The sequence below is a fragment of the Puma concolor genome, chromosome A3 (assembly GCF_028749965.1).
Source record: "Puma concolor isolate L17-30 chromosome A3, mPumCon1.1.hap2, whole genome shotgun sequence".
NCBI classification, from domain to species: Eukaryota; Metazoa; Chordata; class Mammalia; order Carnivora; family Felidae; genus Puma; species Puma concolor.
Genome location: NC_141669.1, coordinates 1,055,063 through 1,082,958, shown reverse-complemented (window position 1 = coordinate 1,082,958; position 27,896 = coordinate 1,055,063). Strand labels below are relative to the sequence as shown.

Sequence of the window (27,896 nt, the reverse complement as noted above, 5' to 3'; positions counted from 1 at the left end):
CGTCACCCGCAGGCCCGAGGCCGCGTGGGGAAGCCGTCGGGAGGTGCCAGGCCCGCTGCCGTCACACCTCTCGGCCGTGAACAGCAGTGCCGGCCGCCGGGAAGAAACCACCACCGCCACCCTTCCGGAAACACTCAGCGTGACCTTTCACCAGACGCCCTGGGGATCAAGCAGCCGCCCCCCGCCGGTGGGTCGGGCCTGTGACGGTCCACACTCTTCGGTGACAGAAGCGGCAGCAGGCTGGGGGTCAGTGCAGAGAAGGAAAGGACAGAAAACAGACCCGAGGAGGGGCCATGCAGAGGGAGGCAGGCGGGATCCGGGTGCAGGGACGCATTCTGTCACGCTCTCACCAGGGTGCGGCGGCTCGGGTCACGCAGCCATGAGAGGTGGGAGCTGGACCGACCCGGGTCCTCCTGAGCCCGAGTTTCTCATCTGTCTGGACATTCTTCATGCCAGGACCAGAGTCACTTCTTAGTGACCCCTGGGGACACTCCTCTCGGTGCAGAGGCTGTGTCGTGAGGCGAGGATGGTTGGGCATCACCCTGAGCCGCGGACCCCCGGGCAAGCACGGGGGAAACGTGCTGCCGCTCCCGGGGACCGGCCAGAACACACCGTTTTCCACAAGGATCACCCCCGTCCTGCCACGTGCAGAGATCTGGTTGCGGCGTTGCCCCCGCTGAGATGTGGAAAACAGTCTGTCTCTGTCTCTTTTCTCGAATATCTTGAGTGCAACCTGGCCTGACAATGCTCTAACACCTTCGCGGGTAACGTGGCCAGAAGCTTCCCTCCCTCCACGCCCGGCTCTTCCGTGAGCGCGCAGGCCTCAAGGAGACCACTGTTCAGTTGGCTGAGCTACTCCTGTGTTGGGATTCCAGCACCTTCCGTCAAGTGTTCACCTGAATAAAAAGGAGCTCTTCTGAGTGTCCTTGAAGCTCCCTTCTGGCGCTGAAATCTGGGACCCTGCCCCCCCCTTCCTTCCTTCCTTCCTCTTCTTCCTCCCCCTCCGCCCTTCTCCTTATTCTTCAAACTTAAAGGTCGCCATGATTTCTTTATCCCCCAGAACGGCTCTCAAAGCAGCAGGAGGTGTGGCCTCTGCTCAGACCCTTCTGCAGAGCCCCCTCTGCCCCCTCAGCAGGCAGCTCCCCACCCCCCCACCCCACCCCGCTGCCAGCCCAGCTGTCCCCGCCTTTGTTTTTGCTCTTTTGTTGTTGTTGTTGGATCTTTGTCCGCGTCTTGCCAAGGACAGAAGGAAATGAGGCAGCCCTCCTTCTTCCTCCCTGGATTGTCACAGAAGTCAGGCTGCGGGAAGGGGCTGTGACATCTATCGAACACGGAGGCCGGGGGCGGGCCTCTGTCCCCGCTGCCCGCTGCAGGCGCTGACACGCTTAAGCTCAGCCTCCCTGCAGGCGAGGACCCAGCAGAAGTGCCACTGCCCTGAGATACGGACAAGCGCGCTGCACCCCAGTCGCTCTCTCCCGTCTCCAGAAGCGGGCACCGCACCATGACCTGGGGCCTCGGGGGTGTCCTAGGGGCAGGCGTATGGGGAGAGCTCGAGGAAATTTGTTTCCAGACGCTGGAATTCTCTGGACTCTCTCCTGAGCCCAAGGGACTGAGATCCCGTCCACCTTCCCCCCACTCTGTCCCTGCCACCCTCACAGGTGAATGTCCGCTATAGGGGCGGCCGGGATGCTGGGAACCGCCCGGGCACGCGGGGGGCCGGCCAAGCGCACAGGACAGATGCGGCAGGCACCCTGTTTCACAGACAAACCAACGGTCATCCGTCCGTGAATCCTGCGCTCCTAGAAGAAAACTCAGAGATGGGAAGGTCAGCACAGGGCCCCTGCTGTATTTTTACTGGACGTGAAATGATATGACTTCTGTCAGAAAGTGGGTCTGACCCGCAGGCCGCTCTGGTGATGACGCCTGAGTTGCCGCTTGGTCCGTGCAGTGCAAGTCGCTCGTAAATCTTATGGACTAAACTCTTTGGTCCAAGGCTGTGATGGACATTATTTAAAGCACTCCACAGCATACAATTTTGAAAATACGTATCTTTGGAAACTGAACTTACAATAAAACATTTAGAGGACCAAGTTAAGACTTATAAAAAGGAATTTTTGTTTTTAATTTTTCAGTTCGGCAGAACTGGAAGCCCACCGTGCTAGGCCACATACAGTATTTTCACTCTTCCTTTTCCCTTCAGTTATTTGTCAGCCTGCAGCAAGGTCAGCAGGAAAAAACAGTCTCTGTCACTTTTCACTGAAGACAGGTGACCACGGAGACCCACGCTGGCTTCTCAAGGAACACTTGCTATCCAGCCGCTTCCTTTAGCCCCCGCCGCTCGAGTCTGACTCCCGCGTCTTTTATAGATTAATTCATCTCTTAACAACCACTGTGTCAGAGAGGGACCATTTTTGCAATGGAGGAGTTTGAAGTTTAGGACTACGAAAATTACTCATCACCAAACTCTTCCGTGGGAAGATACGGATTTAGGTCCCGGGTTTGTCACGTTTCAAATTCCAGGCTCTACAGCCGTGGCTTCTCAAACCCCTCAGCGGGGCGGGTCAGAAATGCGTCCAGTGTCCGGGAAATATCTCAGGTCGTGTGGTCTCTGCGGCTGTCCCAGGAAAGTTAAGTAGAAAGTAAGAAATGCTGGACACTCTTTTGTAAAAACTCAAACCAGTAAAAGGGCCCCCAAGATGTCACCCGTTTTCCAGAGACCACGTTCTCTTCTCAGAGCTTCCTCAAAACCGTTCTAAGCTTTCATTTGCTAGAAGGCAGCCCCACGAGAAAGATGTCGACACGTCGGGGGTTTTACGAACTTCAGCTTATTTTGGCTACTGCTGACATCGCCTCCAACAAGCCAGTGCGATTTTCCCCACAGTCCTCTGGGCGTTGTGACAGCGCGGTCATCTTCAACCCGCCTGACCTCAGATGAGTTGTTTCAGTCACAATTCCACTCCGACACCATCAGCGGAAACGTGCCACACTGACGCTGGGAACAGGCAGGTGCGCAGAGCATCCTTTTCTTATCAAGAATTATCCAGAGTCAGACGTCGTGACCAAACAGTTCTGAGGGTCCACGCAGGACGGGTCCCCAAGAAGAGCTACACCAGCCTTCCCGCACAGGCTCCACCGCGAAACACGGTCAGGTCTAGCCTTCCACACTTTTAGCCACCACACACAAATAAAAACCTAGACCTTTCATTTGACGTGTAAGAGAAACCAGTTGTTTTGTTCGCTGATGGCTCTTCCTTTGCACGGTGCACACAGGATGGAGAGCTATTACCAGAGGGACTCGGGGAGACGCCCCCTTCCCTGCGAGCACCAGAGAGAAGGCTTCGCCGTGAATAGTGGTGTCTTTCAGAAGTCACCTGAATCTGGATGAGACAGACCTCAGGGGTCCCTCAGGGGTCGGCACAAAACAGGAAGGTTCCCTGTGCCTCTTAGAAACGAGACCACACTCACGCTGATGCAGTGTTTGGATCCACAGAAACATGACATACAGCCCGAAAAAGCCAAGTTTTAAGTTTGTTCAGACCTAAAAAACCGCAGAAGGTATCACACGAAGCACTTGCTCAGAAACCTGAACCGAAATTCATTTTGGAAATGCACCAGCTCAGACACAGGCTGGAAGGGCCGTCGGTTCACGGGTCCCCAGGTCCGTTTGTGTGACAGATGTTCTCCACGCGCCTGGGCTGCTGGCGTGGCCAATCCGTGTTAGCGGATAGACTGCTTCACAGTCTAGCTGCTTTACAAATCAGGATTCTTACGCACCCGTGTTCTTATCTCCAGGCGCATCCGAACGTCCCCAGAAACAATAATGTCATCAGCCACCCCTGGGCTGAGCCCTCCTGTGTGCTCAGGACCACATGCGGTGACTCAATCAGCCTACCCCGGCTGAGAGAGTTGCCAAGGAAGTCTGGTCACAGATAAACAAGGGGGGAAATGTAACAGCTCAAATCGCTGGAAGGATTTCCTCTTGGACCCGTGAACAGCTTTGGGAGATACGTGGGATGGCGAGCAGGGAGGCTTCGCTGGTGACGTTCCGGACCCTGTAAGACATGGCTGGGGACACATGCTGAGGCCTCTATGGTGGAGCCAGGGCCATGAGACCCAGCCTCGTGGGGTCAGCGGGCCACAGCTGGTCCCTCCGGGGGGGGGGGGGGGGGCAGGGGGAGCTCCGCAGGTTCAAGATCTGCTTGTTTGCAATTTAGCCCCCGGGGTGGGTCTGTGGAGGAGACTGGAAAGGAAGGGTGGTGGACCCAGAAATCAAGCCGAACACGCGTGTTCTCTCTGCTGTACAGAGGAAAGGCCGCATCTCCCCCAAGATGTGCGCGTGTGGTTCACCTCAAGAAGATCGCCTACTGTTCCGATGTCCATTTTCTTTTCCATTTCCACTAAAATCGACAACTGAGACCCAACACCGTGGATCCCACCGCTCTGTCTTTGTCTTTCGGACGCGTTGGTGGGGAGGCCGGGTGGGCCAGGGCCCCAGGTGTCCCGGGCCTTCCCTCCCAGGTGGCCGCCCCCCCTTCTGTCTGCAGACTGGAGAAGGGCGTCTGTTCTGGCCCCGAGGCCTGGGCTGCGCACCTTGTCCGAGCGTTAAGTCAGCCTCCACTGCTGAGCTATGTGACCATGGGATGGCAACCCGAGTCCTGGGCTGTCAAGGGTGAGAGTCTCTGTGGGACTCCTACCATTCTTCCCTTGACTACATTCAGCCTTAAAAGACCCACAGGCCAGAATGAAAAAGGGTCTGGATCTTTCCGCCCTGGCGCCTTCCACTGCCAGCAAGCAGCCAACTGAGCTAGAAACTTGGCCCCGGCGCCCCATGAGGCCAGAGCTGGCGGTCGGTCCCAGGGCACCCAGGGCGGGGCGGGGGGCTGGTGCAGCCTATACTCCCCATCGCCCCGCAGCCGCAGCAGTCCCAGCAGCAGATGCATGCTTTCTAGCATTTTCTTGTTTGTGTCAGTTACGTGGCCCGTGTGCAGAGAGCCCTTTGGGGACGACCCCCGCAGTCCCCCTCAGCCGCCACGAGTCTTGGCGGGAGGGGGCCCCGGACACTCGGGCCGCAGGTGTGGTCACATGTCAGCGGCTCTGCGGGGCCTGGCGAGGGCAGGGACGCCGTTGGTCTCGTTTTTGGATGTGTCCATGGTGTGACAAGGGAGAGACTGAAAATGGGCTGAGGGGGGTGAGCCCACCTCCAGGACAGAGACGGGGCAGCGGGGCCCTGGGCGGTTGTCCCCGAGGGGCCCCCTCACGGTGGAGAGGGGTCTGTGTGCCTCGGTTGTAGGGCTGGAAGAACATGCAAACTGGGCTATTCTATAAACCCAAGAGTCTCTTCTTCCAGAAAACCCAGTTCCAAACATAAAAAGAGCACAGAAAACTCAAAACGGTGGCTGTGTCTACACGCACGATGCTTGAACGCAGTTCTGTCCTTACAGGCATAGAAAACGATGAAGAAATCAAGCAGTTGGATGAAGAGATCAAGGAGCTCAACGAGTCCAACTCCCAGATGGAAGCCGATATGATCAAACTCAGGACTCAGGTAACAGTTTTTGAAGCCCTCAATTTTAGCCACCGTGTGCGCTCGGGCCGGGGACCCGGGGACCCGGGGACCCGGGGACGTGCCAGCTCTTGGGCCTAGGGACAGGCCAGCACTCAGCCTTGGGGCTCCGGGGACGCTCCAGTGCTCGGGCCGAGGTCATGTGCTCCCCTTCCCCTATATGCCACCCCATTTTCATCCCATGTCCTGATTGCTGATGTGGGCTGTTTTGGTGGCTGAACCCTTGGTGCACAGTGACCGCCAGCCCCCTGCTTCCTGCCCCAACACACACTTGAGTGAAATGCCCTTTGCGAGCAGTCCTGCCCGGAGGGTCTCCCGTTCCTGCACATGAGCTGCTTTCCTCCCGAGACACGGCAGGCCCTAATGTCCTGTGGTCACTGTGTTACCTAGGGAGACAGCATAATTCCCGGAAAGGAGCAGCCTGGCCCCAGGGTCTTATGGAAGGCCGCCCGTTCGTGGGGTCTCAGGCCCAGGTACCCAGTGCAAGGAGGGAGGGAGGGAGGGAGGGAGGAAGGCTGCCCGTTCATGGGGTCCTAGGCCCAGGTGCCCAGTGTCAGGAAGGAAGGAAGGAAGGAAGGAAGGAAGGAAGGAGCAGCCATTATTGAGCACCTACTGGATACCTGGCCGCAGGGGCCGTGGTGTATAGTCCCACTGCACGCACAGTGGTCCACGGGGTAAGTGTCATCACTGTCCCGTTACACATGACTGGCTGAGCCGAGGCCAATGGCCCGTCCGCGGCAGCTCCGAGTCCCGTCCCCGAGTCCACGCGGCACCCCAGGCGCCCTGCCTCCTCTCTGGGAGCGCACGTGGGTGCTGCCGTCACAGCTGAGGCGAGGCACGTCCGTCCTGGAGGAAGCCAGGGCTGCACGCCCTCCCCCTGCGGACCCCTCCTGGCCGCCCACAGAGCGGGCCTGTGGCACATCGGGTAGGGGTCACAGCTCTGCCGTGCAGCGGGCTGGCTCCGTCTGTGGCGGCATCGCACCTCCAGGGAGGCTGTGTCCCCACTGGAGCGCCCAGGGGGACCCCACGGGTGCCCTGAGTGGGAAAGAAGCGCAAAGCGGGGGCGTCCTCTCTCCGGCGCGACTGTTCTGTTGAGCCGTTTCCACGCCAGCCTGCTGGCCCACGGCAGCCTCGCCAGGGCTCGCTCTGGTTACCAGCTGGGCGTTGTCCTTAGCACCAATCCGCATGCAGGGCCGTGCCCGGCCCCAGGTCAGAGGCCCGAAGCAGGTGAGGGCCCCAGGAGGACTCTAGGGCCACAGGGGCCCCCGTGAGCCCGCACACCTGCAGTGACTTGTTTCACTGGGTCCGATGAAAGCACCTTCCCGGACTTGTATTCTGCTCCCACGGGTGGAAGCCTGAACACTGATCGACCCAGCTCGCGCTCGTAATCCCGAGGACTCAGAACCCCCCACCTGCCCTGGGCGGTGAGCCGCAGCCAGCCGGGCCCCATTCTGACAAAACGCACTCGTGTCCCGCTGGAAGGCCTCCTTCCTGCCCACCTCCGTGCCCGGCCGGCCCTGCGGTGGAAACACAGCTTTCCCGTGTGTCTGCTCGAGGGGCCGAGCCCTCACACGCTGGAAATGGGGCCCAGCAGCGGGAGCCAGTGCAGGGACAAGGGCCAGGCGCTGGGCGCCCCCAGACCCGAGCTTCCCAGCAGCCCCGCACATCCGGAGCAGATACAGGCCCCTGTGCACACATTCGTCTCACCCCTCGCTGGTCCTTTTGTCCCCGTGTGGATTGCCACTGCCCACCTGGGGCTTTCCGACATCCCGTGGGAACGTGTGCTCCTGGAGGCATCCATGCGCCTCCAGCGTCAAAAATGAATTTAAGGGTTGACATGTATCCCACTGACCTGGCTGCTATCCCTCGGTGGCTCCTCGTCTCTGGAATGCAAGCCCGGTGTCTTCAAGGGACTGCAGCACGCTGAGCCAGGGTCCGTGAGCCCATGGTTTCCGGGGCTGGAGGGTGCAGGGCAGGTCAGCTGAATGATGACACGGTCAGTCGGCCACGGAGACAGCACTCAGCAGCCCGGGAGCAGCCCGGAGGAAGGTCCCTCAGGAGGAAGGCATACGTGCTCATTCCTGGCAACCTCCCGCCCCCAGTCGGCGCTCAGGGACAAATGAGGCTGTGGCCACAAGAGCCCTGCTACCCAGCAGCCCCTGAGTGCCTCTGCCTTCTAAATTTTGGCCATGGCACAGTTAGCCTCCCAACCTTGTCTTGGAAAGTGCCAGAAGGTTGGTGGTCCTGCCCCTGGGTTTCCCATGACCCCTGGCACCCTCACTCCCTATCAGTGACCAGAGGTAAAGGCAAGCATTCCCGGGGCCACCAGGCCGCACAGAGACACCACAGGGGACACAGCCCAGCAGTCTGAGCGGACGAACCACTGAGATGGTCCGTTCCCTGCTGTTCTCCCCGACCCAGCAAATCCAGGCCTGAGGCCCTGCCCAGGTGACTCGGAGAGACAGGGACCGAGCCCGCGGCTCTGGGCCCAGTGCTGCCTCGCCTGTTCATACGCTGGGGCTGCGTGCAAGTCTTCAGCGTGGAAAGAGATTCTGCTGCTTCCGATCATTTTCTGGGTGGCGGGTCTGACCCCAGCCTCTCCCCGGGTCCCAGGTCCAGAACTGGAGACCAAAAGTGGCGGTCTCTCCATTTGAAATGGTCAGAACAGTATGAAGACTTACATATGTTTCTAATATTCTCAAATCAGTGATTCTTAGCTACGTCTATTTTGCTTATAAATCTCATTTTTCACTCAAGTCTTGTCTAGATTTTGAATGCACACACACAGGCCTTCCCGGCGCCTCTCAGCTCTGCCACAGTGACTAGGTGCTCCCCAAGCATTCAGAGAGGATGTGCTTGTCAGATAGGGACACCTGTGTCCTTGTCCCCAAGCTGAGGACAGGGAGGGGACCAAGACCACATGGCTCATGGGCAGCAGAACCAGGCTGCTGGCCGGCTGCCCAAACCCCAGTCCTGGAACCCCCACCAGTGCAGGCCTCTTGGTTTGTAGGCCCCTTCTACCAGAGTTACCTCTGGCCTTTCTTCCGCTGGGCTTTGCCACAACAGCCGCTTCCCTACTGGCTCCAGGACGGACTGGAGAGGTCTCCGCTTCCGCCTCCTTCTCTTCCACCGCCCCTCCCAGAGCAGGGGAGAGCCCCACCCTCAGACAGCTGGGGCAGGAGGGCGGGGCTGGGGCAGGGGGGCGGGGCTGGGCAGGGGGCGGAGCTTGGGCAGGAGAGTGGGGCGGGGGCAGGAAGTTGGGGCTGGGGCAGGTGGGCGGGGCTGGGCAGGGGGCGGGGCTGGGGCAGAAGAGTGGGGCGGGGGCAGGAAGTTGGGGCTGGGGCAGGTGGGCGGGGCGGGGACAGGGGGCGGGGCTGAACAGGAAGTTGGGGCTGGGGCAGGAGGGAGGGGCTGGGGCAGCTAGGCGGGGCTGGGGCAGGAGGGCGGGGCTGGACGGGAAGTTGGGCTGGGACAGGGGGCGTGGCTGGGGCAGGTGGGCGGGGCTGGGGCCTGCTTTTGCTCAGCAGTCTGCCCTGCGGCCAACTCCACGTGTTTCCGGGGCGGGTCACTTTAGTTTGGGCCCGAGCTGATGAGCGGTGCAGGAGTAACCGAGGTCTTGTGGGGACACGGTGCGCATCCCTGCAGGAGAGCCTCGTGGGTGGGTGTTCTCCAGAGCCCTCCCGTGTACCCCCGCGCCGCTGCTGCCCGCGGCCCCCCTTAGGCCCCGGGTCTTGGCTCTCCGAGGAAGCAGCAGGCAGGCTAACGGGAGCAGGGAAGGGCTCCGTGAGGAACGGGGGAGCAGAGTTTGAGGGGCGGTGCAAGTAACTCAGGGGCCAAGGCGGCTTCCCCGTGAAGAACCGGGTTCAGGTGCCCGTTTTCCTGGGCCCTAACTGTGCCCTGGGTCGCCCGCGCGCCCTGCCTGCCTCGCCCGGGCTGCGTGCACGCCCAGCAGCCCAGGCGGGTGGGGGCGGCTCGGGCTGGGTCAGTGAGCGCTGGCTGTGGGCTGGAGGCGGGGCCGGGGGGCGCTAAGGCCCCTGAGCCTCTCATTTAAGAGAAGCCCGGTAGGCCTCAGGTAGTCCAGGAAGGCGGTCATGTCTCCACCTGCAGATGCGGAGAACGCCTACTGCGTACCACCCGGGGGGAGGGGGCAGCGATCGCCCGTGGAGGTGGACGAGGGCCCACTGCTACCTGTGGACCAGACAGCCACCTGCCTCACGAGTAACTTTACAGTTTAGGACTTAACCGGGGGCAGAATTAGATTCAGGCTGAACCGGACGAGCTGGCCCCAGCGTTGTTGGGGTCAGAGTAGTCGCTGGAGACGTCCTCGTGGGAGAGGTCCTCGGGAGAGGTCCTCGGTGATAGTCCTGCCTGAGGACAGAGCTGTGAAAACGTAGAATAAAAGCCGGCCCAGCCCATCGGCCCCTCCCCGGAAAGACAAGCTGCGGTAGCAAATTTCGAGGGTAATGCATCAAAAGTGTAAGAACGGGACCCTTAAAACGACCGCTTCTTACCTCGAAGCCTTTCTGGGGGAAGCAGGCCTCTGGGTGGCGGGCTGCCCAGGCCTGCCGCTGTGGGGGCACACGCACCCCACGGCCCGCCCTCCTGTTACATGGCACACAAATTTGTGCCTTCTAGATCACCACGATGGAGAGCAGCCTGAAGACCATTGAAGAGGAGAACAAAGTAATCGAGCAGCAGAATGAGTCTCTCCTGCACGAGCTGGCCAACCTGAGCCAGTCCCTGATTCACAGCCTAGCCAACATCCAGCTGCCGCACATGGTAAGTGACTGAGGGCGGGCGTACAGGCAGTCGCTGTCTGCTTCTGTGCCTAAGCTCATGGTTCTCCACACTTTGGATGTCTGCGCTCACCGCCCCCAAAACCGTAGCGCTAGCGGCTAGAAGCACCGGTGGGGCAGATCCTGCGCTCCCCGTAAGGTTAAGTCCTTACGCTCTGAGTAGGCCTTTTAAGTAGCGAAAAGACGGCGGCCCTATGCTATGATACTATTTTATGCTGATGTGAATATCCTATTAAGAAAGTAAAAGTTGTGTATGAACTACTATTTAATATCTCGTAGGATCCAATCAATGAACAAAATTTTGATGCATACGTGACTACTTTGACGGACATGTATACAAATCAAGATCGTTATCAGAGCCCAGAAAATAAAGCCCTACTGGAAAATATAAAGCAAGCTGTAAGAGGAATTCAGGTCTGAGCAGCTGCTGTAGGTGACGGGATGTTGTTTAAAAGGAGACCTGTTGTTCTTTGCTGCTGTGATTCACCAGAAAGTGTTCTATATTTATTTCTGTTTGAAACAGTGTGACGCTTACAAGACTTCATAATGATTTTATGTCTTGCTTTAAAGATAGTACCTGCAGAATAGTTTTCAATACATTCACATTTTGTACGTTTTCATATAAGCTGACATAGTGTGATATGCCATGTAATGTTTATAGCTGCTAATGTATGCACATTTGGGGGTATATATATTTCTGAAGAGGTAAGCGGATCAAAATAAATAGAGTGTAAATTCTTTTTAATGCTTTAGTGATTAAATGTTTTAGTATTTTGAACTGAAATGGACAAAAAAAACAAAAAACAAAAAACAAAAAAAAAAAACAACCCAGCTTTGAATGATCATGTGGTGACCCCGCAGCCACTTTTTAGACATTATCATTTTGCCTCATGTTGGAGGATTTTATGGAATTTAAGAAATAACATTTTGTGTGCATATTGTTTCATAGCAAGAATTGGTTGCAAAAAAATGCTTTATTTTTGAACAATGCTTGGAAATATTATGTGATTTTTTTGTTTGTTTGTTTTAGGAGGATGGTGTATGGTGGGGGCAATAAATGAGGTTTTTTGCATTCCAAGGAAATGGCATATGGATTAACTGTAAGAAATGAGATAAGTAATTTATTGTAAGACAACATCAAGCCATGGAAACTTGGCAGAAGATTCAAAGCAGCTTAAACAGCACTTTTAAATTAACTCCTGAGCATTACATGGTGTGCCTCTGGGAACTGCAGTTAAGACAGGGGCTTATGAGAGGTGGACAGCGCGAAGATTTCCCTTTCCAGTGTCAGTAGACTTTGGAGCAACCTCCCCTTATCTCCCCGAGAGCTGTGTGCCCCTCTGAAGCGTCTGTCCTTGCAATGGCGTCTGTCTCACAGAACCTGTGTGCTCTAATTTAAGTTCAGAGATAATTTCAGAGTATTTATTTCCCCTCTTTCCACCTTTAGAAATTATTACTGTCGTTGTCGCTGTTACTATGACTTCACATTCGGGGAATAAGGCAAATGAGGCGGGAGTCCTACCGCGGGGCGCTTTCTGCTGGGCGGCGGAGCGCAGCTCAGCGGGGACGCCCGACGCCGAGTGCCCGCACACAGGCCTTTCTGTTCCACCTTCCCTTGGAGACCCGGCGACCACAGGGCCTTTGCAGAGCCTTGCTCTTTGATTTGTCACGACCTATTCTAAGAACGAATGCAATCAGATTTTAAGAGTAATTACCTATACTTCAGCACTTTTTTGCTTTACACTAGATCATCCTAGACTTGCTTATACTTGGAGATTTGATTGTTTTCTTCCAACGACTGCACTATATGTATGCATAAGACCACTTTTGATTGCTGCGCCCTCCCCTTCCGAGTAGTCCCTAGGACGGCGTGTTGTGTCTTCTGGTGTTGACTTGAGTTACATGTAACAGCATCTCTTCCCTCCATGTCTTGATGTTATGCAGGAAGTACAGAAGTACTTTAAAATTTTGTTATGAAAAAAAAAAAAAAGATGGGTTTTGTAAAAATAAAAAAAAATATTTTTAGCAGAACAGGACTTACAGGGTCATTGTCCCCACAACGTGCCAGTCGACTATTTGCACTTACCTTGTCCTATATATCCGTACGGAGGTGTGCAATTCCCGGGGTCAGCAGCCTCGCGAGGCCGGCCCTGGAAAGATGACAGAAGCCCTCACGGCTGACCCGACGATGTTGCTAAGGGAGATTACAGGGATCTCACAGCAAATACTGATACAATACTCAACCTCGGTATATATATGCGTATAAATATATGTACACCCCCAGCGGCACTTTATACTGTCCACTGTACAAACGCTCACAGTTTTCCGCGAGGACGTTACTAACGAGCTGGGAAAGATGACGGACCTCCCGGGGCCCTGCAGCGCCCGCCCTGGAGAGCGCCCTCTTTCTGTTGTGCGATTAGTTGTAGCTGCCGTGCTCAGAATTGCCTTTTCGAGAGCCGAAGCGAGGTGCTTCTCGGTCACCCGATGCCATATACGCCGTCGGGGCCCTGGGCTCCCGGGGGGGCCCTGCCGTTCGTGTGGGCGAATGCGTTTCCCTGCCGCGATGTGTCCGCAGCTTCTTTGCCAATATAGTAATGCTTTTAGTAGAGTAATAGCTAGTATCAGTTCTGGATTCTTCTCGTTATCACCTATGTACAATGGAAAGGGGTTTTAAGCACAAATCTGCTGCTCATCTAACGTTGGTACATAATATCCAATCAAGAGTTATCTGTGACTATTATATAGGGATCACAAAGTGTCACATATTAGAATGCTGACCTTTCATACAGAATTATTGTGAGTCATCAGAGTTTATTTATTATAACTTATTGTTCGTATTCATTTCTGAGTTAATTTAAGTAACCATTTATGAAGACAGAATTTTGTATAAATATTTATTGTGCTCTCTGTGGAACTGAAGTTTGATTTATTTTTGTACTACACGGCATGGGTTTGTTGACACTTTCATTTTGCTATAAATGTGTGGAATCACAAGTTGCAGTGATACTTCATTTTTAAATTGTGAACTTTGTACAAATTTTGTCATGCTGGATGTTAACACATCTTACTCTAAATAAAAACGGTGTTGCCACATTTGTAGCACGATGGATCTCTACCCAGGGTCCGCGTCTTCACTTGAGTCTGGAAACGGCGTCTGGGCCCACGAGGAGCGTGTGGCCCCAGAGCCGGTGGCTTCAGTGTCGGCCTCTCTAGGGGGGGCGCCTCCCTCCACGAGGGCTCCCCATGGATGGTTTCTCGAAGCCGTCCGCGCAGCTGAGGACGCTCCCTGCCCCTTGCTGCTGCGCAAGGCCACTCGGCCACGTTTGCCTCCGCTCCTGTCCTCGCTCTTGTGAGGACACGTCATGTCTGCACGCAGGTGTCTCCCGGGACGGGCTCGTTGTCCCGCACAACCACAGCGCGATTACCACACGCGATACGACGTCCTCCTCGCACCGTATCCACACGTTCCAGCCAAGCCGACAGCCTCCTTTATGGTTCTCCCTTATCCCACACCCTGAGGGACACAGCCTGCTCTGGGGCCTGACGGCCGTGTTCCTGCATGGTCCTGAGCCACCCTCTGCCTCCCGGGAGGCAGGGCAGGGCAGTGCGTCCAGGGCAGTGGGTTTGCAGACCCTGCCGAGGTTGGCTTAGCCTCACAGCCACGGCCCAGCGGCTCAGGTGCTCTGAGCGATGCCCTGCGCACCCCTGCAGGTGCTCTGAGCGATGCCCTGTGCGCCCCTGCAGCTCCCTTCCGTGGGCACTGTGTCACCCCCCATGATCGGCCCTGCTGCTCAGTCACCCACTCTTAACTTCAAGCTACTGGCAAGGACCACCCATAAGACAAGTTGCCCTTCAGACATGACATGTCACTGCATCACCCCCTTTCCTTCACTTATGCTGGTAAAAGTCACCCTTTAAAATTCCAGAAACGCCCTCCTATATAGACACAATCCCCCAAAATACAACATTTGAGGAAGAGGCCGGGTGATCTTTGTTAAATCCAAACTGTATCCCGGGGAGGGGGTGGGGGGGTCCTCTACGTCCTCAAGCGTCAGGGCCACCTGAGCACCCGCCCGGCCGGCTGGCGCTGTCTGAGATCTCACGGGTAACATCTGGGCCAGCTTCATGGAGTGACCAGGACAGGAGGGATGGTCTCCCTCAGCAGGTGCAGCTCGGTCAGAGGCCCTGCCCAAGGACCAAACGAAGTTGACGCAGAAGGTGGCATGTCCATGAGCCGCTGTCGTGACTTAAGTCTGTCATCTTGTCACCAGAAAGCCACTCCCCCTGAGGAGCAACGTGGCTGGGACTGTTGTCAACACTTTGGGAAGCACTTTAGCAGTCATGTCAAAGACCTTATGAGATTCACATTTTTGGCCCAATAATTCCAGAGGTCTATCCTAAAATACCAGAACAATTGCAATTATACATGCACCGAGGCAAATGAAAGTAACTTATAAGTCCTATTTTGGAGGAACGATTGAACAATTCATGGTAAGTGCACTTTTTAGGACGCTACGGAGCCGTTAAACATCGGTGACAAAGGCTCACGGGTGAGACGCTTGTGATGCTACAAGTGAATAGTGCAGGGAACAGAAGTGTAACCACCTGGGTGGCAGTGAGGCTGGGGTCCGTCAAGGTGACCTGGTGAGCCGCACCCCTGCGTGGGCGGCGGGGGGGGGGGGGGGGGGGCCGGCCTCAGGGAGAGGGAGGAGGGGGACCCTGGAGGCAGAGGGAGAGGTTGGGGGAATGACGGGCTTCCGGGGGCCTGGAGGCAAAGAAGAGAGTGGGCAGAGATGTCGGGGACCCTTTGTTCTCTGGCTCCTTTGTCTGAAGCTGGCCTACTTCAAAAATTTTTTGAGTAAATAAATAAAAAGCCTGAGTGTAGTGAGGTTTCTAGAAGGTCTTGAGCTGCCCCGAGGGTGTTAAAAGCAGGAGGACACAGAACAGGGGCAGAGGGGGAGGAGCAGGAGAGCCGGTTGGAGAGGAGGCCGCTCTAGGGCCGGGCCCCTAGGGACCCCCCCCCCCAGACCCCAGACGGAGCCCAGACTCCTCCTCAGTCCCCTCCCGGACACCCACTGTCCATTCCCCACCCTCCAGAACACAAGGAACCCCCAGCCCAAAGCACAGAGGATGCCCGGCTTTCCAGGCTCCCCGTGCCTGCCTCCCCATCCCCCCACACCCCTCCCCCCCCCCCCCCCCCCCCGCCCCACCTCCAGGGTCCCTGGCCACAGACATTCAGCACAGCAGAGCAAGGCGGGGAGCCAGAGTCTCAGGGGTAAGATTTAAAATACACGTTAAGGGAAAACTCTAGCTTCTGTACTTTGTCTTTATATTTCCATCACATGACACCCAAAAAAGTTATGGGTCACTGCACAGACTCTGAACAAAAGTGGAAAAACAACGTGAACTTAAGCACAAAGCCCACCACGCCCTGGAGCTACCTCCTTGCAAACGGACAGAGCAGATGTGTCCCCACCCCCCCCACACACACACCTGTCCCCCATCCAGGGCCCGAGCCCGGGACGAGGCGGCCCCAGAGGACCTGGCCTGTGCCGGCCGGCCTCGGGGAGCATGCTGGGACCCCATCCCGGCACATCAGCATCCTCTCTGGTCTCTGGCCCCGTGTGCCCTTCGGAACCCTCCGCTTTCCACTCTTTCTTTAACCTGCACCCGCTTTCTTCCTGTGTGATTGTGCACATGCCTTACGTTGTCTCAAAATAATTTTTGAGCAAGACAACATAAGAAAATAAACAAAGCTAAACATGGGGGGGGGCGGTAGCTTCCCTCCTACCCCCCTACATTCCCAGCTAAGTTAGCTGCCTCTGCAAGAAAAGACATTGAAAAGAGAAACACGTACAAATCCATTTAATGGAAGTTTGATAAGACCCAGGAGCCTGAGTAAGGAAATGAAGACCAGAGAAGAGTATTGTTACAGGCTGAGTCACCGGCAGGGGGCACTGCGCTGAGCCCCTCTGCCTGGAGACGAGGGTGTGTCTTCGCTGGGACGTGGTGAGCACCTCACTGAGGGGCCGGCCCACTGGGGGCGGGGGGTAGAGTCCTTCCTGAGACGGCTGTCCCCAAATTTCTCCACTTTAAAATACTCAGTATTCAAGGGCGCCTGGGGGACTCAGTGGGTTAAGCGTCCGACTTCGGCTCAGATCATGATCTCACTGTGAGTTCAAGCCCCGTGTGGGGCTCCGTGCTGACAGCTCAGAGCCTGGAACCCGCTTCGGATTCTGTGTCTCCCTCTCTCTGCCCTTCCCTCACTCATTCTCTCTCTCTCTCTCTCTCTCTCTCTCCCCCTCTGTCCCTCCCCCACTTGCATGCATTCGCTCTCTTTCTCTCAAAACAAATAAAAATAGACTTTAAAAAGGGATACGTGGGTGGCTGAGTCGGTTAAGTGTCTAACTTCGGCTCGGGTCATGTTCTCATGGTCCATGAGTTCGAGCCCCGCATCGGGCTCTGTGCTGACAGCTCAGAGCCTGGAGCCTGCTTTGGATTCTGTGTCTCCCTCTCTCTCTGCCCCTCCGCTGCACGCTGTCTCTCTCTCTCTCTCTCAAAAATAAATACACATTTAAAAATTTAATAAAAAGACTTTAAAAAATACCCAATGTGCCCAAGTGCCATGTTCTGGGAAAGCATGCTCTGAACCTCATCATTATGCACAAACATAGGGGTGGGGGGGAGCATGATAAAGACAGAACGTTAATTTAACATTAAAGGGAAGAGAGAAGAGTACAGATGAGTCAGGAAACAAGAATTACACCTTAGGGCGTCAAGAGGGAGCTGGTGTCAGCTGGTGGGGACCAGCTAGGATTTGGTAAATGTGCAGGAACTGTCCCCAGGGCTTGGGACACGAGAGTGTTCACTGCACTGTCCTAGGTCCCAGCACTGCAACAGCGGGCCGGGTTCAGCGCTGTTTCCAGGGGCGCGGTCAGCCCTAGCCAGCACCCCCCTCGCCCGCCTCACACCTGCTCACCCCTCTGCCCCTAGATCTGAAATAAGAGACAACAGGTCTGTGAGCCCCAGGCAGCTGCCAACCCCCCACAAGCCCCCAGCCCAGCAGCACTGCCTGAGACACAGGCAGCAAACCAAACGCCAAGACGCTGAGCGTCTAATAAAACCGCCAGCAGTCACAGCGTGCGTGTTCTCAGGGTTGGGACTAGCTTCTTTTTGTAACAGGAGGCGTTCATTTGCCAGAGACCTTTGGGGAGCAGGGGGGGAAGGGCCACTGGCACCTAGCACGCGTCCCCCCCACGCTCGCGTGTGTCCCCACAAAGGCCTGGCAGCATCCACCCCAGGACCAGCTTGGCTGAGGTGGGAGCAGGTCTCGGGAAGCACCCTGAGGAGCCTCGTGGGGGGACCTGCCCCCCCCCCCGGGCCCCCAGCCTGGAGGCCCGCCCTGGCCCGGCCGGCCCCCCTTTCCGAGCGGTGGGACGGACGAGGTGCGGCCCCAAGGCCTTACAGCTCTGGCGGACGTATCTCGGTCGCTGATGAGACATGGCTGGTCAAGAACGGAGGGCCAAGGGGAGTGTGGCTCCCTCCCGGGCGAGGTCCCTCGTGACACGAGCGCCGGTCAAGGTCTGAGGACGAGAACACAGCTTCCCGCGGAGGTTCCTGGAGGCACCACACGGTCCAGGAGGGGGCGGCTGACGCAGGGGAGGGGGACGTAATTGTCACTCTGCCCTCTGGGTTCTGGGCTGGGGGGCCCTGTAACAAATGACAGAGGAGCCACAGGAAAAGAAGCTAAGGTTGATGAACAGGCATATCTCACGTCCGCCTGGGAGACGCCAGGGAAAGCGGCTTGGCAACAGGTGCCTGGAGACCGGGGCTCAGCAGCCCTGCGGCTAAACCCAAACCAGACGGGGCCGGGAGGGACCAGGCCGGTGTCTTGGCAATCAGCCCGCACTTCGGGCCGGGGGCCGCCTCGAGGGTTGGTGGATGGAAAACGGCCTTGGGAGGACGTGTTGTCCGCAAAGCACGGTCACCCGGTCACTCGGCGAGGAGGTGCATCTCGCCGCCCGGGCCTGGGTGGTCAGCGGCCCCTGCGGTGACTCGCGGTAACTAGCTCAGGTTCGGGTCAGAGGCCCACGCGCTCCGCCTTCGTCTGTCTAAAGTCAGCTGTTGCCGTGACTCTTACCTTTTGTTACTAAACTTTCTAAAGGGCAGAGAGTGCCCGGGTTTTCTCAGTCAACCGGGAAAGTTCTTGAGCACAGGACACGTAGTTGGAGCTCTGGCTGCTGAAAGAATAAATCCGTCCCCCGATGAAAATGAGCATAAATCACTACTAGTGACAGTGCATGGCTTTGTGTCTTTTAAAAATAGATGAACCCCCAACAAATGTGTATTTTTAGTGCGACATTTGAGATTCATACCTATGGAAGGACTTGGCTGACAGATGAGAAAAATATATGGGTTTATAGAATTTATTTGGATCGTATTTAAAGACATAGTTATCATTTTAAGGGGTGCCTGGATGGCTCAGTCAGCTAAGCTTCTGACTTTGGCTCAGGTCATGATCTCATGGTTCATGAGTTTGAGCCCCACGTCAGGCTCTGTGCTGCCAGCTCTGAGCCTGGAACCTGCTTCACATTCTGTGTGTCCCTTGCTCTCTGCCCCTCCTCCGCTCATGCTCTCTCTCTCTCTCTCTCTCTTTCTCTCAAAAATAAATAAAGATTTTAAAAATTTTTTAAAAATTATTATTTCCAAATTTTGAGAAAGCAGGCCTCTATTTTACCCTCTATTAAATTCTAATGTGTGCAAGTTTACTTTTCTGGAAACATTCATTCCTGGTAAATATACGTCCCCCTTTTAGACATAACTTCAAACAAGGGAATGGGAGGGAAGATTACAGAAGGGTCAAAAAGGTCAGATGAAGGCGGATGTGGGCTTTCTCCTCTCCACGTGGGAGGTACGCTTGTCCCTGGAGGGGCACCGGGACAGGGGCCCATGGCAGGACCAGGGCAGGAGCAGAGATTAAACCCTTGGCTAGAACACCACACACGAAAAGGAGGTCGTGAAGGTGTTGCTACTGGTGAGAGATGTGCTGATGCCACGACACCGTCTCCCCCGCGCTTTGTCTCTTCCCCTCTGGAGGCTGGTGAAGGTCTCTGGCATTTCCTGTCCTAGTTTTCATACGATATTCTTCAAATTCATTAAGTTACATTAGGGTGGGTCAGCAACTTGTTCCAGGCATAGGACAAATCGATAAAAGGATCCATCCGATGCCGCCACCGTCATAACCCAAGTTTGAGAGCGAGAGTGGACGGAGGCTGGAGAGTCTAGGGAGTCCGCTCCCCGGCACGGGCTGGGGCCTTCAGAAGACGCTTCATTCTCCCACTTCCTGGAATTAGTGGGTCGCACTGTCTGCTGGGGATTACCATGGAATAAATGGGTGTGCCCCAAATTCTGACACTGAAAATCTAGCTCCCGGTGTGATGGTGGGAGGAGGGGGACTCGGGGAGGCAGTTGGGTCACGAGGATGCAGACCCTGTGATGGGATTAGCCCTCTCGTGATTCCTTCTCTCTCTCTCTCCCTTTCTCTCCAACACATGAGGCTCCCTCCAGATGGCCATCTGCCAGCCAGGAAGCGGGTTCTCCCCAACACTGGACCAGTCAGGCGCTGGTCTCAGACTCCCACCCACCAGAACCGTGAGGAATCCACTTCTGTTGTTTGAGCCCCAAGTCTATAGCTGCGGCCCAAACTGACACGACAGACACTTGTCGGAACAAAAATTGCGGACTTCCTTCTTCTCTGTAAGATGAGTTGGTAGTGATTCCACACACAGAATGACCGTAAGGAAAGCTCTCCAAGTTCTCGGAAGACCAGTCTTAAAATAACCACAGGCATTTTGCAATAATGAGGAATTTTCGTTTTTGATTTGAGTATGGACGGCACACAACGTCCCTCTGTGCAAAAAGGCTCAGATGACACGATTTGTAACTCATTTTTGGTTTGAGTTGGGGCAGGCAGAGAGATTTGGGAAAAGTAATGGACCGGCTGAACATTTTTTCCGTTAAACCAAAGTAGATTCCTGATCACAGAGACACCAAGGACACCGAAGAAGGTGCTAGATTAGCAACAGAAGGATCTAGAAAACGAGAGGCTGGTTTTCATAGATGTTACCCGCTCCCTTAGAGCTGCATCGTCTGGAGCCCAGCTCCCACAGCTGCTGTGACATCCTCCCCCGAGCATCTCAGCCTAGACCATGTTGTGCCACCTTTTCCAGAACCAATGTGATGTGCCTCGATGGCCGGGACCCAGCCTCCATCATGGCTGGAGGTCCCACAGCATCCCCCCCACAGTGCTAATGGGGTCCACACCCCAGAGCTGGAGGTCCCACAGCCTTCCCCCCCAACCCCAGAGCTGGAGGTCCCACAGCCCACCCCCCACAGTGCTAGAGGTCCCACAGCCCCCCCCACCCCAGAGCTGGAGGTCCCACAGCTTTCCCCCCCCCCACCCCAGAGCTGGAGGTCTCACAGCCCGCCCCCCCAACCCCAGAGCTGGGGGTCCCACAGCCCGCCCCCCACAGAGCTGGAGGTCCCACAGCCGGCCCCCCTCACCCCAGAGCTGGAGGTCCCACAGCCCACCCCCCACAGTGCTAGAGGTCCCACAGCCCCCACCCCCACCCCAGAGCTGGAAGTCCCATAGCCCGCCCCCGACAGAGCTGGAGGTCCCACAGCCTGTCTCCCCTCCAAGAGCTGGAGGTCTCACAGCCCGCCCCCCCCCAAGAGCTGGAGGTCCCACAGCCCACCCCCCCCAGAGCTGGAGGTCCCACAATCCCTTCAGGGACACACACGCCATTGCTCCTGAACTACAAGTCGTCAGTCGCTATGCTGCCACAAGTATTTCCCAAGGATAATCCAGTTAAGTGTGGATTCCAAAATATTCTCACATGCTTTAGGCTTCTCAGATGCACAGCACAGAAGATTAGCCCATGGCCACATTCTTAAATTCTTTTATTCCTGCAGAATAAAGGGAGAGTCCCCCTTCACTTTCCAGATGGAAAAGGCCTTCCTGAAGTCTGGATTTGAACCTTGATCTGTGTCTTTCGCTGAAAACGAGATGGTTCCATTTCTTAGCCCCACCTGAGGCTGCACCGCCTCTAGCCTTCGGTCGGCCGCCAGATGGGTGTCCTCTGTCCCCTTATCCCTCCTGTGCCTCATCCTTCCTGGTACAAAACTAGGTTCACGGGCCTTAGTAACCCTTTCCCAAGACCTGGCTGCTTGTAGAATGAGCTTGCAAGCCTGGCTTCTGTGGGTCAGGGGGGTGCCTGTGCAAATTCAGGGCAGAAGGATACAGACTGGGAAGAAACAAAACAGCCTCGTAAATGTGCGCATCCACTTGGCTTGGTCAAGGGATTCATCCCATCAGGCAGGTCCAGGGGGCTGGGAGCACTTGCACAAAATGGAAGGTCTTATGGGGAGGAGGGTGGGCAAGGAAGTTATTAGGTCCCTTCCCTGAGGGGGAAGGGCAGGGGCCCCATTAGCTGGGCTACCTTGTCTTCCTTCGGCGGGGATGGAGAAGGCCCGTGTGACCTTGACTTCCTTCGGGGGGGTGGAGAAGGCCCGTGTGACCTTGACTTCCTTGGTGGGTGGGTGGGGATGGAGAATCCATCTTGTGTGATGGACAGAGGGACGGCTTCATTGGTGCTGATCAGAAAATTTCTGTCTGACCCATCAAGACTTCTGTTTTCAGGCGAGGCTGAAACTGCAGTCAGGTCAGGTTTGGAGGCCCAGTTTGGTGACTTGGCCTAAGTGACACCATGTGGGAAACAGGACCGATGGGAAAGTGTACTGAAGTCCTGATGAGACTTTTTTGGGGTGATGCTGGCGTTTGGAGCCATTGGCCACTAAACGATCCTTGAGACGTCTTTGGTGCAAAAGAAGTGATTTTATTAAAGCACAGGCACAGGACCCGTGGGCATGAACTGCACTGAGTTTGCAAGATTCTTTACCTCAATACCCGGGGTTCATTGTCTCGCAGCTCGGAGGGAAGAGGGGACACAAGAAGCAGCAGAGAAGTTTATTAGAGTATCAGACCAGAAGAATCAAGGAAAGCTCTCTTTACCGAGAGGGGACGTTTGCAAGTGAATGCCCGGCTGTAGGGGAGGGTCCTGGTTTTACCGGGTTCTGGCCATCCCCCCACCCCCACCGCTGGTCCCTTCTCAGGACCTACCCTTATTGGCTTGATAGCTCCAGGGCATGTCCATTCCTGATGGGCTTGACTCCGTCCGGTGAGAGGTGGTCTGTGGCCACACCTAGGTCTTTCCTCAAATGCCTGAGGGAAACCAGAAGGGGAGTAGGTGGGGTCTGTTACATTCTTAAGAGAAGCCTTACGCCTGAGGGGGTTTGCTGTGGTCAGACACTCCCAGCATTGTTCCAAAGTGTGTGTTTTTTCCACCCGGGGACCTCAGGTCCTAACCTTTCCCTCTCTGTTTACTTTATCCTATCTTTTCTTATCATAAGGAGTCCCTGAGGAGAGACTGGTTACATACTACGGAGTCAGGGAGGGTCAAATCCAGGGGAAGTTTCCAGTGAGATTTTCATATGCTAAAGAAGACGCCCAGGATCCTGGAGGCCTAGCTATTGTCATGCTAAGGTGGTTTTCCCTCTAGCAAAGCTTCAGCAGTAAGACGGCAGGGAGTTCTGGAGGAACCTTCTACTCTGCAGCCTTTAGTGTTTGTCGGTGGGCTGCAGGGTCTAAGGAAATTGAGTTCCTTCGGCCATTTCTTTCTGCCTTTGTTCCCACCATGGAGGGTGATATTGGGGCTCCTGGAAACCGAGTCTATAGGTTCCTGGAGATTGGGCTGTTGATAAGATTGCCTCTTCCTTGTAATTTACCAAGACATTTGTAAACTGATAGAGACCCAGGCCCTGCAGGACTGTGATCTCTGTCAGTTGGCCACTTGTTTTCCGTCCTCTGCTTCGTCCTTGGTCACCAGGAGTGGCTGAGGAATGTCACACACATCCCACCTGGAGGGGGGCTGCTAGCCTGTGCTGGGCCCTCAGCCTGCCCTATGCTCCCTCATCACAAGGATCGTTTCGATCCGAATATTTTGAGAAACATCGGACCCAGGAGAAGCTCTACCCACAGAGCCGCGTCTCCCTTTTGCAGCGAACTTAACGATGATCGGGGAAATCTCCGTTTGTCTCCCTTTCCAAGCTGGGCGAGAAGGATGATTCTAAATTATCAGAGATTCTTTTTTTTTTTTTTTTGTCTAATGTTTATTTATTTTTGAACGAGAGACAAAGCACAAGCCGAGGAGGGGTAGAGAGAGAGAGAGGGAGACACAGACTCCGAAGCAGGCTCCAGGCTCCGAGCCGTCAGCACAGAGCCTGACGCGGGGCTCGAACCCTCCAACCGAAAGATCGCGACCTGAGCCGAAGTCAGACACGCAGCCGACGGAGCCGCCCAGGCGCCCCAAATTCACCAGAGATTCTTACCCGTGCAGAATTCCCTGCGTGGCTCCTGTTATTTAAGGGGTACGTGTAACTTGTTTTTCTCCTGTTGCTCTGTCTCGTTGCCGCGGCCCCAGCCGAGAACATGAAGGGCTGAGGGAACATCATTCTTTCTCCCCTATTATGGAAACAGGCTACGTGCTTGAACCCCAGAACAATCAGGGTGAGTGGCCACTCCGACGGCGAGTCCAGGAAAGCACTACTTAAGGAGACGCGGATAAATTCTGCTGGGTCGCTGGATCCTTGCCGCAGACGGTGGCCCTGGTGCCCAGAGCCACTGAGATGTCATCAGACAGTGAGGCGGGCAGCCGACCCCAGGGAGACGCTGGCTCTGACCTCTCCACGCGCGGGGCCTGGCTTCCACGCCCCCACCGGGTGCTCCCGCATCCACAGCCCACGGTGCTTCCGGCTCCTGTCATTCCTTCTGGAACATTCCTCCGGTGACCGGGCAGGGAGGGGTGCAGAGCATTCCACCCAAACGCGGGAGGTCCACGCCAGCCAGCCCACCAGCTCCCGGTGTGGGGCACAGGCGAGTGAAAGCACGAGGCCTGATTCCCATCTCCCTCCGCCCCGGCACTCCTGCGTCCGTCCTTGTTTGTATGTCGGGGTGAAAACCCTTGTCAGGGTCGCACAGGCCTTAGACCCAGCAGCTCGAGGGCCCAAGAGCCACCCTTGGAAGTGGGGTCAGGGCACCAGCAGCGCCTTCCAGGCTCCCGTGGGGACACTTCCTTCCTCGCCGACTCCAAACACCACGTGCACGTAGGAAGCCAGTTCTCTCGTCCGTGGCCCCGTGGCAGGCTGCGGGGGGTGGGGGGGGGTGGGGGGGGCGTGGACCTCCAGGCCTTTCTCTGTCTCTTGTGAGGGCAGGCTGTCTTCCTGGGGCGCGGGGTAGGGGGGGGATGGCGGGGAGGGAGTAATGACGTTGGGTTCCTCCCAAAGGATCTGTCTTCGGGCACATGGAGGGGAGCAAGGCACAGCACCCCAAAACGGGCCACCTCGGCCTGTAGGCAGTTTTGAGCTAAGGACGACCAAGACTCGACCGACTCAGGACGCCCGGTGTTGAGCGCGTGGGCCCAGGTGCCCCCCACACCGCCCGCCGGGCAGCGGCCACGTGCTGTCACCGTGGGCTACAAGGCCTCCCCGGTGTGGACGGCGGAGCGAGTCCAGACCAGGGACCTCACGAACGGAGGAGCCCGCGGGGACGTGGGCCGAGTGCCACACAGCCCACGTGAGGAGCCACCCGGCCAAGCCGCACGCGCTCAGACAACAAGCAGGAAACTCGGCCACACGCCCGGCTGCCCTGACCTGAGTCTAAGCCGGCATATTCCGTCATCCGCCTCATTTCCGAAATTCAAATTAAAAAGAGCCTTTGGATGATCTGGTGTGAAGCATGACGCCGTGCTCATCTGAATGGGGAGGCAGCTTGGCTGGGGTAAGGGCAGGGTGCGGCGGGGGGGGGGGGTCTCTTTGTCAAAAGGAGTGACCTGGACTTTGGAAAAACCCACCCTGGACCCATTTGTCCATGGAATGACCTGGTTTTCTCAATAAAATGACGCACGTGTTCACAGTGGTGTCGTTTCGCCCGCAGTGGGGGTGTGCAGACGGGCCTTGAAAGAAGGGGAGCACGTTTATCCAGAGATGAGACAGGGCCCGGGGCTGTGGTTCCTAAATAATCGTTCCAACAGAGCACAGAGTTATGACCGGTGGCAGCACGACTTTTCTGAGGCGGTCGGGACAAAGTGCCACGACTGGTCGGCTTAAAACAGCAACAGCGTCTTCTCTCCCAGTTCTGGAGGCGGGACGTCTGAGACCCAGGCCGGCAGGCAGGGCAGGGTGCCCTCCACACCCCGAGGGCGGGTGCTTCCTGAGTCTCCCTGCTTCTGGGGCCCCCAGGTGCTCGCAGACTCGCCCGCCCATCTCTGCCCCTCCGCCTCCACCCCTCCACGTTCATCATCCCAGGTCCCCCTTAGCCCTGTGTGTCTCTTCTTAATAGGCGGCCAGAGTCTCCGGGCGTCAGGGCCACCCCTGTGACCTTGTCTTGCCTTGATCATCTGCAAAGATCCCATTTCCCTGCACGGTCGACTCACAGCTCCCAGGGTCAGGACTTCAACCTCTCTTTCGGGGGGACATGACTCAACAAGATGAAAAGGAATGCCCATTCCTAATATGTACGGGGTCAATCTGTAGACTGTGGAGAAGAGCCTAAATTTATCAATAAGGGAAAAACTGGCTGGTAGTTTTGAAGGACTGCCTAACAATTGGAAGGATCTAGAGGTAGCTTAAATAAAGATTGACCTTTAAAAAAAGAATGGGCCAGAATTGCCTTGGGTGGCTCAGTCGGTTAAGCATCAACTTTGGCTCAGGTCATGATCTCATGGTTCGTGGGCTTGAGCCCTGCGTCTGGCTCTGTGCCCACAGCTCAGAGCCTGGACCCTGCTTCGGATTCTGTGTCTCCTCCCTCTGCCCCTTCCTTGTTCATGCTTGTCTGTCTGTCTGTCTGTCTGTCTCTGTCTCTCAAAAATAAATAAACATTAAAAAACAAAAACAAAACAAGAACAGGCTAGACTCTGGCTGAGCCCCAACATACCCGGGCCCACTGGTGGGGTGGCAGTGACCTTGTATTGGCTCGCCCTTGTGAAGTCGTGTGCCCATGCGGTCTATCCCCGTGGACCATTTTATGAACAGTTATGCCTCCCGTCAGTATTGCTGCAGCCTGGGCCCCCGAGACTCCTGCCCTCTCTAGGGTGCACTTCCATAAAAAGGGGCCACACACAGATCAAGGAACGTGCCAGCCGGAGTCTAAGCCCAGCCCCATGTTCTAAGAATTCTTGACCCTCTCCCAAAGGAAGGGCCGAGCAAGCAGTCCTAGGCTACCTGGTGGCTGTTGCAGGTAGGACCGGTGTGCCGGAGCTCGATGATGGGCTGGGAGGGCACACGTAAACCAGGCCCCACCCGAGCCTCCATTTGTGTGCTTGCTCTGGGCCACACGGAGCGAGGGGTAGGCCTCCCCCAGGGCTGTCCCAGACCCTTGCGCTGCAGGTGGGGTCCACAAGACCATGCTCGCGTTCAGCCATTTCCTAGAACTCGAAACTTAGAGAAGCTGTCACACGTAGCTAAGGTTCGCTTCAGGGAAAAGACATACTGATTAAAAAAAAATTTTTTTTAATGTTTATTTATTTTTGAGAGAGACACAGTGTGTGAGCAGGGGAGGAGCAGAGAGAGAGAGGGAGACACAGAAACCGAAGCAGGCTCCAGGCTCCGAGCCGTCAGCACAGAGCCCGACGTAGGACTGGAACTCATGAACTATGAGATTGTGACCTGAGCCGAAGTCGGACGCTCAACCGACTGAGCCACCCAGGCACCCCGGAAAGGACAGGGGCCCCGAAAGGACGGGCGCCCCGGAAAGGACACACTGAAATCAGCAACACGTAAAGGTGCGGGAGGCAGAGTCCAGGGAAGGCCAGCAGAAGAGCCCGCTCACGCCCGCCCATCCCCCACGCACAGCCAGGGCGCGGCTGTTCTCAGACCTGGAACAGCCCTCTGGGCCAAGGATGACCTCCCACGGCTGCTGGGTGACTTCGAACAACAGAAATGAATCCTCTCTCCGTTCCGGAGGACAGGAGTCCAAGATCAAGGTGTGGGCAGGGTCCCGCTCCCTCTGAAGGCTCCAGAGGTGGACCCTTCCTGCCTCTTCCAGCTGAGGTGTTACTGAGGTCACTGGGCTCCTGCGGTCAGTAGCTGTGCTGGGCCCCCCTTCCCCGGCCACAGGGCGCTTCTGGGTGTCTTTGTTCCCGACACTTTCCTCTTTTTGTAAGAGCAGGAGGCTTCGCCCTGCTGGCCTCCAGCCTCACCCCAACCGCGTCTGCAGGACTCTATTCCCAAATAAGGTCACATCCTCAGGCAGCCATCCTAGGAGTTGAACACGCCTCTCTTGGGGACACAGTGCAACCCCCACCAGCCTGCCAGGGTCCCCGTCCCAGGACAGCACCTGCCCAATGAAACTCCATGAATTCATTGAAGGTGCGACGTGTAGCCCCAGCGTTTGTTGGGTCCGAAATCACCAACGTTATGTC

The 27,896-nt window shown here is 56.2% G+C and overlaps 1 protein-coding gene and 1 long non-coding RNA gene across 18 annotated transcripts in view; one reads left to right on the top strand and one right to left on the bottom strand.

The window, feature by feature from the left end:
- The window catches only part of LOC147582180 (uncharacterized), a 36,719-nt gene extending 27,982 nt beyond the window's left edge, over nt 1–8,737 (bottom strand). For all 5 annotated transcript variants that reach the window (XR_015248821.1, XR_015248819.1, XR_015248818.1 and 2 more), the window contains exons 1-2: nt 8,594–8,737; nt 7,416–7,544 (exon numbers count right to left, since the gene is read on the bottom strand). This is a non-coding gene — a long non-coding RNA (uncharacterized LOC147582180). The remainder of the gene's footprint in view (nt 1–7,415; nt 7,545–8,593) is intronic.
- Nucleotides 1–13,477, top strand: part of MYT1L (myelin transcription factor 1 like) — a 427,914-nt gene extending 414,437 nt beyond the window's left edge. For 11 of the 13 annotated variants that reach the window (XM_086699913.1, XM_086699905.1, XM_086699917.1 and 8 more), the window contains 3 exons: nt 5,442–5,551; nt 10,199–10,342; nt 10,639–13,477. In XM_086699913.1, the coding sequence (XP_086556039.1) occupies nt 5,442–5,551; nt 10,199–10,342; nt 10,639–10,779 (395 nt within the window). In that variant the 3' untranslated portion in view covers nt 10,780–13,477. The remainder of the gene's footprint in view (nt 1–5,441; nt 5,552–10,198; nt 10,343–10,638) is intronic. The other 2 variants (XM_086699916.1, XM_086699919.1) reach the window with 1 other exon arrangement.
- Nucleotides 13,478–27,896: the final 14,419 nt, after the last annotated feature.